Source organism: Mytilus edulis, unplaced genomic scaffold, assembly GCF_963676685.1.
Source record: "Mytilus edulis unplaced genomic scaffold, xbMytEdul2.2 SCAFFOLD_1954, whole genome shotgun sequence".
Lineage (NCBI taxonomy): Eukaryota > Metazoa > Mollusca > Bivalvia > Mytilida > Mytilidae > Mytilus > Mytilus edulis.
The window spans coordinates 10,649-19,411 of record NW_027267947.1 but is presented as its reverse complement, the minus strand read 5'-3'; the positions used below and the strand labels follow the sequence as shown (position 1 = coordinate 19,411).

The window sequence follows — 8,763 nt, the reverse complement described above, 5'->3', positions numbered from 1 at the left end:
CACATTTATTTCTAAAAAAACAGTTGTTGGCATGACACGGGTTATGTTCTTCTCATATATTTTATGATAGTATGATACGAAACCCCTAACGGGAGGGATTGTACCTGATATTCATATGATGAAGACATAATCTTTCAATCAGTTTAATTGAGGTCTGGAGCTGGCATGTCAGTTAACTGCTAGTAGTCTGTTGTTATTTATGTATTATTGTCATTTTATTTATTTTCTTTTGTTACATCTTTTGACATCGGACTCGGACTTCTCTTAAACTGAATTTTAATGTGCGTATTGTTATTCTTTTACTTTTCTACATTGGCTAGAGGTATAGGGGGAGGGTTGAGATCTCATAAACATGTTTAACCCCGCCGCAATTTTGCGCCTGTCCCAAGTCAGGAGCCTCTGGCCTTTGTTAGTCTTGTATGATTTTAAATTTTAGTTTCTTGTGTATAATTCGGAGTTTAGTATGACGTCCATTATCACTGTACTATTATGCATATTTTAGGGGCCAGCTGAAGGACACCTACGGGTGCGGGAATTCTCGCTACATTGAAGACCCATTGGTTGCCTTCGGCTGTTGTTTGCTCTATGGTCGGATGGTTGTCGCTTTGACATATTCACCATTTCCTTTCTCAATTTATATTACACACAAAAAAAAATATTGGTGTTTTAACATCATCATTATCTTTTTTCTATTCACAGTCAATTAGATCTATTTCAATTAAAAAACAAACTTTAGCTACAATCTTTTGGTGACCAGTCAGCGGGATAAGTTCACGTAATGCTTTTCATTTTTTTCTTTTTTAAAGAAAGCAACTTCTTTGTTATTTTCTTTTTTTTAAATCAACGTTTTTTGTTAAACATTCACAGAACTTATCTAACTGACAAACGTATCCATGCAATGAACAGCATCTTGAGAATAGTAAGATAAATCATTGGTGTTGTAAGTTGGGTTTTTTTTTTCAGTGCACTAATGATATTATAAATTTGGTTTACAAAACTTTTATTTTTTCTAAATGGTTAGGAATATATATTTCGTGAATATATTACCTTAGCTGTATTTTGCAAAACCTTTCGGAATTTTGGGTCCTAAATACTTTTCTACTTCTACAACCTTTTTTGATTCGAGCGTCAGTGATGAGTTTTTTGTAGACTAAACGTGCGCCAAACGTTTAAATTTGATGCGATGCCTTTATTAGGATACAGTCTGGAGTTTTAAATTTCGTTGACATCTATAACGTTGTCAAAGCATTAGTTAATGAATGATATGATAAATAAGGTTCTTCCAGAACACAAGTTAAATTAAAAAAAAGTTTCCAAATATCAATGAAATTTTATGAACAGTGACAGAGTACTGTATTGTTCGTGATCTACCATAAAATAAGACCAATTTGCTGAATGCCACACCCCCTGATTATTAATTCTACTCCTTTGCATTAACTGTAATACCTTGGTGTATAGTATGCACCAGTATCTAATACAAAACAGGGTTAAATTGAGAATGGAAATGGTGAATGTGTCAAAGCGACAACAGTCCGACCACGTTTAACACATGCATTATCAGAAACTGTAAGAAGAGAACGGTAGTTTTTATACGACCGCTTGAAATTTTTTTGGTCGTATATTGGTATCACGTTGGCATCAGCGTCGTCGTCGTCCGAATACTTTTGGTTTTCGCACTATAACTTTAGTTTAAGTAAATAGAAATGTATGAAATTTTATCACAAGGTTTATGACCATAACAGGAAGGTTGGGATTGATTTTGGAAGTTTTGGTCCCAACAGTTTAGGAATTAGGGGCCAAAAAGGGCCCAAATAAGCATTTTCTAGGTTTTCGCACTATAATTTTAGTTTAAGTAAATAGAAATCAATGATATTTTGACACAAAGTTTATGACCACAAAAGGAAGGTTGGGATTGATTTTGGGTGTTTTGGTTCCAACTGTTTAGGATAAAGCTGCGCCCCTGCGGAGCATCTGGTTATCAAGTGTCATCTGGTGAGATGGTACAAGGTCCAACTTTAGGATTCCACATGGCCAAGGTGTTAATCGACTTTCAATTTTATAACCTAATATATGGATCTGAAGTGACCCCGCATATTTTTCATTTTATTCTTTGCACAAAAAAATCGATCTCAGCATGAAACCAAGCATTCCTCGTGACAAAGGTAATATATTGATGTGAATTCTACTTTACATGATGTGAATCCTTCTTTACATGATGTGAATTCTTCTTTACATGACATAAAAACTTCATTGCATGATGTGAAAACTTTATTACATGATGTGAAAACTTCTTTACGTGATGTGATTGTTTTATTACATGATGCGAATCTGTCCTTACGTGAAAACCTTTGTACATGATGCGAATACTTTAGTACATATGATGTGAATATTGCAGTACGTGATGCAAGAACTGCATTACGTGTTGTGAACGTCACCTTATATACGTCATGTAAAATGTCATCTCCATGATGTAAACTACTTTAATTTTTCTATAAATGATATGAAAGTCGCCATTTGCATTTAAACAAATAAAAACACAATGGAGGACATCTTACACAAGCTAGGCTTAGAGAGCCTTTGTAAAAGATTTGACGAAGAAAACATCACACCAAGCATTGTATGCAAACTTTCTAAATACGACCTACAGTGTTTAGGTCTTGTCAGTTCGTCTGATATGATGAAATTACGTGTGGTATGCATAAAATTCGGGAATCCTGCACCTATGCAAATGAAAGATTCAAGAAAAAAATATGAGATATCCCAGACTGTTCTGGAAAATCTGTTAGAACGTGGGTTTTCTATTAAAGACATAAGCAAATTGTTAGCTGTTTCTGAAAGAACTATATATCGCAGGATGACACATTATGGGTTGACATCATGTTCTTTCACCGATATTGATGATGATGATTTAGACAAAGTTTTGGAAGAAACCACCCTCCAATTTCCTCGTTGTGGTGAAAAAATGCTGAGACAGCTGTTGGTTACAAAAGGAATAAAGGTACAAATAAAGTAAAAGACGGTTCTTATGGAAAATATTATATTTTAATTTATCCAAGTACAGAGATCTGGCCCTGGTTTTACAAAACATCACTCTCAAACCCCATCGATAGTTAGAACATGGTCATTCACCAATAGCAAAGATTGGCTCGTGCCATACGTTATGATCGAGAGTATTCGTGAAATTCTACCGAATGAATTTTTTTATAGAGCAGACATGTTGGTCTCAAAAATCTACTTTAATTTTGATTCTGACCTTCTATTTTTGATGACAAAAACATATACGTGTTTTAAAGATGTTGGTGACCACAACTGGTGTTTCCATTCTTATTCAATTAGTAAAAGGAGCATATAGATTTACCCTTTATCATCCGTCCGTCCATCCCGATCTTAGTTTTAGCGTTTATATATGTTTCTCAGTTACAATATATGGTATACATGTGGTAATGATAAATGGCAACTGAATATATAATGGGTAGTACAACAGAGTGTACTATTTATTTGTTCATTGTGACCTAAATTTCACGCTTGAGTGACCTGGTTTAGTTTTTGCGTATCTAAGTTTTCCGTCTTGGACTATTGGTTAAGTTTTACGTGTAGGTCAATTTCTCAGATAATAAAATGGCAATGACACTTAACCAAGAAATATAGTCGGGTGGTTGTCGCTTTGACATATTCACCATTTCCTTTCTCAATTTTATCTCTTGTTTGGTTGTTGTCTTTTAAAAACTATACGTTTCCATTCTCTACAATTTTATCTTGTAGGTAACAAGATCTCGCATACGAGATGCACTGGGGAGAGTCGACAGTGATGGGACGGAAGAGCGAAAAAAGAGGCGATTGCACAGGAGGGTTTATAGTGTTCCTGCCCCAAATCATCTCTGGCACATCGACACCAACCACAAGCTGATCAGATGGAACTTTGTAATTTCTGGCGGAATCGATGGTTTCAGTAGATATGTTGTATTTCTAAATTGTGTAGACAACAATAGGGCAGAAACTATATTTTCATGTTTTCAGTTTGGTGTACAAAATAATGGAATACCTATGAGAGTACGTTCAGATCAAGGACTTGAGAATTTAAAAGTAGCCGAGTATATGTTGACAGCTCGTGGAAACAAATCTAGTATGCTTGTTGGAAAAAGCACACATAATCAAAGAATCGAAAGGTTATGGAGAGACATATTCGAGGGTGTGCTTTCGTTTTTTTATGATCTGTTTTACTTTATGGAGGAACAACATATACTTGACCCTCTAAATTTCAGTCATATACTTGCGCTGCATTACGTGTATATGAGCAAAATAAACGCCCATTTGAAAATGTGGACAGATGCATGGAATAATCATAAAATAAGGACAGTGAATGAGTCGCCTATGTGCTTATTTACAGCAGGTCTGCTCAATTCCCATACACCACCAGTAAATGTAGATAATATGACAACTCTTGAAGAGGCGTTCGATTATACCACTGAACAACAAAATGATCAGAGACCCACTCTCCAACCGGTAGATAATGATGTTTCGAGTGAATGCATGCGTCGATTAGTCACCGAATGTCCTGAAAACTGGGAATCTGTGGAATTTGGAATTGACATATATGAAAGAGCCTTAGGCATTCTCAATCATAGTTTCGTATAAATTCTGACTGTCCGTCTGTCAATCATTAACTATTTGTTAGAATATCATATTTACATATTTCTGATGCAAGTGTTATGATTGATATAAAGCGATATTAATCCCATGGTGAATATGTTGTCTTGTTCATTCTCCATTCTAGCGTTGAACTGCTGTAAAAGCTCAAGTATCAAACATGTTACTCATGAAATAAGTGTCTAGTTTTTTGTTTTAATTATTAGAACATCTAACACTGAACCCATAAATTTGTGAATCGGGGACCATCCACAGCTAATTTTTATATTTAACAATCCAACAAAATAAAATTGAGCATATAGTTTAGTTGAAATTGCCATACATGTGTTTATAAGAAACTAATGCACTGTCTTTACTCTCAATACAACGGCGTTCCTATTGCCAAATATGTCTGAGTATAACACTTGAATACCAAATCACTCGTGGTACACAACATCTTTTAAGTTTGACAACATGTACTCAAATTTTACCATGGGCAGGGCTTATCATGCAGACCTACAACTAAAACCGTATTAAATTCGAGATAAAGGCAGAAATACAGACTTTCTGTTGACATGTTTTAAACCTTGCACCACTGAAACATAAAAAATCTAGTTAATCCTGTCATCATTATGTTTTGAATGAGAGAAATTAACTGCAATTGACTCCACCAACACCAGTAAGTGAAATAAACGGTCGCTATGTCCATTTATATTTCCTCTTTAACGTTTTCAATTTTAGAAAAAGAGCGAATATGAGAAAATACCATGATAGCACTAGGATATTTCCAAACGTATTATGCAAATAACACATTCAGGTCTCCTAGTGATTTCAACATGTTTAAAAACTTAAAACCAGCAGCCTGACAATAAAGCAATTATATATCCATCTACAGTCGCAGAACAAAATCAAACATTATAATACTATGCATATATACAAGAAAAAGTCATGTTCTAAACGTTTGATTGAATTTAATGAAACGAAGACATCAATGATGAACAACTCCTGGCTTCCATTAAATTTGTACTGGGAGTTTAATATATTTAAAAGGTACCGAAGTTTTTCTTAAATTGTAATTGTATAAAATGAAAGTAAACAATAGAGTGCAACTGCATGCACACTTAAAATGAAGTGACAAAAACTTTGTTTGTTGACAATTTTTCACTGCAAACCAAAGTAGTTATTTGAGAATGAATAATCAAATAGCCCAAATAATATTTCAGTTGTGGGCACGTCATCCCCATTCTCTGGAATAAACAAGTTTAACTTGTTGATGCATGTGTTTGATGTTGGAAGATATGATGTCGCAGTGAGGGCAAACTCAATGGAAGGCTTAATTGCATATCCAAGGACTGGCTCCTCATCTGCCCCTGTCACAAACTGTAGGATGTTCTGTAGAGTTACTGCGCCTCTGCGACCACCTAAAAAATAAAATTATGAATACATTTGTATTTTAATACTGTTCAACTACTTTTAAAGAATATAAGCACCATATTTAAATCGTACGCTTATTTGAAGCATTCGAAATTGTTTTGTATTTGGTCCTTGTTGCAAGTAGCTGACTATGAAAAGCTTATGAACTTTGGTGTTAATATTTTATCCTGATTTCTATAGCTATAACGTCGTCCTTGCAGTTGGTATAACAATGGGTAAAGGGGAACGATCTTTAGAATAATGCAAGTAATGAGCTTTTCATGTTTTAACTGATCAGAATATAGCCATATAGGGAGTCAATATTTTTTTTTCTGTAAATGTTTATTATATTTTGAATTAAAATTGCGGTATCAGTTTTGGGGTCACACGGGCATACTAGTATATGCACCCACCATTCATCTATGGATGGGGATTCTGAAGAAAAAAGTTTGATTCTGTATTTTATGAAGAAGAAAAAATGAAGAAATGTTTCTACTGTTCAAATTAACCATGTGAACACTAAAAGATAAACATATCTGACATATGATTCAGTGAATCCCTATATAAGTAACCAATTTTTTTCGCGGATAAGGGGGACCCGGGACCCTGGGCCTCCTCTTAACTCGCCTTTGCTATTATTGTTATATACATATGCACATTCATGGATCTACAATCTGTCGATAACTGTATCTTGACATTACACAAAGTCATGTTTTTCTCTGACTGTTTAATTAAGACGTCTTTACACTTATTAATTAGGCCGTTAGATTTCTCGTTGTTTGAATTGTTTTACATTTGTCATTTCGGGGACTTTTTTTAGCTGACTATGCAGTATGAGCTTCGCTCATTGTTGAAGGCCGTACAGCGACCTAAAGTTGTTAATTTCTGTGTCATTTGGTCTCTTGTGAAGTGTTGTCTCATTGGCAGTTACACCGCATCTTCTTGTTTAAACCTACTTCTTTGACGGGACGATACTATTTAGATACACAGGCTTTAATTGCTACTTACTTGCTACTTCACGCATATACTTTATGAAGTTTGCAAACATTCCTGACTCTATTTTCCTCCTGTTGGAGCCATTAGGACTAAACTGTGGTTGTAGCAGGTGGGTAATCTGTTTCACTGTGAGTGGATGTTGTGCGCCTGGTGTAAACAGATGCACTAAACATGGAAGTTTCTTTGCCAGCTGTTGAAAAAAAAAAACCATATTTACAAATAGTACTTGACATAAAGGATAGTATAGTGTATAGGATTAGAAACAACTAATTTTAAGACCTGCCGGTACATCGCTTTACATTATTAGTCCATTGTGCAAGAGAAATATCTTTGGTGCATTCATATAACCCTTTTCATTACTATTACAAATGTATCATCTTATCAAAATCAAATAGAAATAAATTAATTCAAGAATGAGTCAATGAATTAGAAACAAATGATGCCCCTGCTTGTATATTGTAACTTTTATAATGACTTTCAAGGGTAAAATAAGGGTACCTCATAAATTCCGAGAGCATCAAGTCCAGATCTCAGATCTTTTACAAATTGCCTTGGTGCAACTCCGTTGAATACTTCATCAGTGAGTTCAGGGCTGAACACTCGAGGCAGCTTGCCGTTTTGGAGAAGACTAAGGGCTGAAATACACATAGAGCGTTACAGTGCCATATAGGTTCATACTCTATATACATAGGTTTAATTCTGAACAAATAAATTGTCTTCAAAGTATATAGTCTTATTGCATGACAGGTAAACAAATATTATAATATGCACCTATTACTTTGAGCATGTTCAAAACTTTGAACGGACGTCCAACGTATAAAATGTCCGTTTAACGTCCGTTAGGCGTCCGTTTTGTACGGTACTCGTCCGTTTCGTTTCCGTTTTGTATCCGTTACGTGTCCGTTATACATCTGTTGGAGATCTGGAAGATAAATTCACCAACGGACTTCTACCGGACGTTTAACGGATAAAACGGATGTTGAACGGATGAGAAACGGATTCATACCGGACGTATAACGGATAAAACGGATGATGAACGGATATGAAACGGATAAATGCCAATTGAAAATTTTGCTTCATAAATGCCAAATATTGGTATGTCAGATTTCTTAAGGTTCGTGAATTCTTATCATTCATAATCGATCTTAGAGTATAGGCACGTCTTCACAATCAAGCAGCTCTTATTAAGGCCAGACACTGCTGTTTGGTGGAGTTTTGAAGACCAAACCAAAGCCAGTTACACTGAAACAATTTGAATATTTATGCGATTTACATGTTTTTATATTGTCGCCTTTGATTTTTTCGTATATCGTGATCATTCGTTTTATCCGGTACACTTCCGTTATGTGTCCGTTTTATGCGGTACTCGTCCGTTGGATGTACGTTCGACATCCGTTCTGTCCGTTACGTTTCTGTTTCTCAGAAAAACGGACGCGTAACGGATGCATAACGGACACACACCGAACATGCAACGTACGAGAAACAGAAACGGATGCGTGGCACAGTTCATTCTGCTGGAAATGAACTGTCTTATTTGTAATACAAAGTGCTGTGTGCAGCACAGAACATTTCAAGTACAAAATAAACATGGAATTTAATTAAAAATTTCAAGCACAAGAAAATTATGCAAATTCCATAATTAAGAACAATTCCAAATTTAAATAATAGCCTGTAATATACGCTTTGTTGCAAAGTCTATTGGTTTCCTTATAGTGTAATTGTAATTAG

At 35.1% G+C, this 8,763-nt stretch overlaps 1 protein-coding gene across 1 annotated transcript; it reads right to left on the bottom strand.

Annotated features, from left to right (window-relative positions):
- Positions 1 to 5,591: 5,591 nt before the first annotated feature.
- On the bottom strand, positions 5,592 to 7,706 carry LOC139506285 (uncharacterized). Its single transcript, XM_071295427.1, has 3 exons — positions 7,534 to 7,706; positions 7,048 to 7,225; positions 5,592 to 6,047 (listed from the first exon to the last, which is right to left on the bottom strand). Exons 1-3 carry the CDS (start codon positions 7,681 to 7,683, stop codon positions 5,788 to 5,790), a joined length of 588 nt encoding a protein of 195 aa, XP_071151528.1. The 5' UTR covers positions 7,684 to 7,706; the 3' UTR covers positions 5,592 to 5,787.
- Positions 7,707 to 8,763: the final 1,057 nt, after the last annotated feature.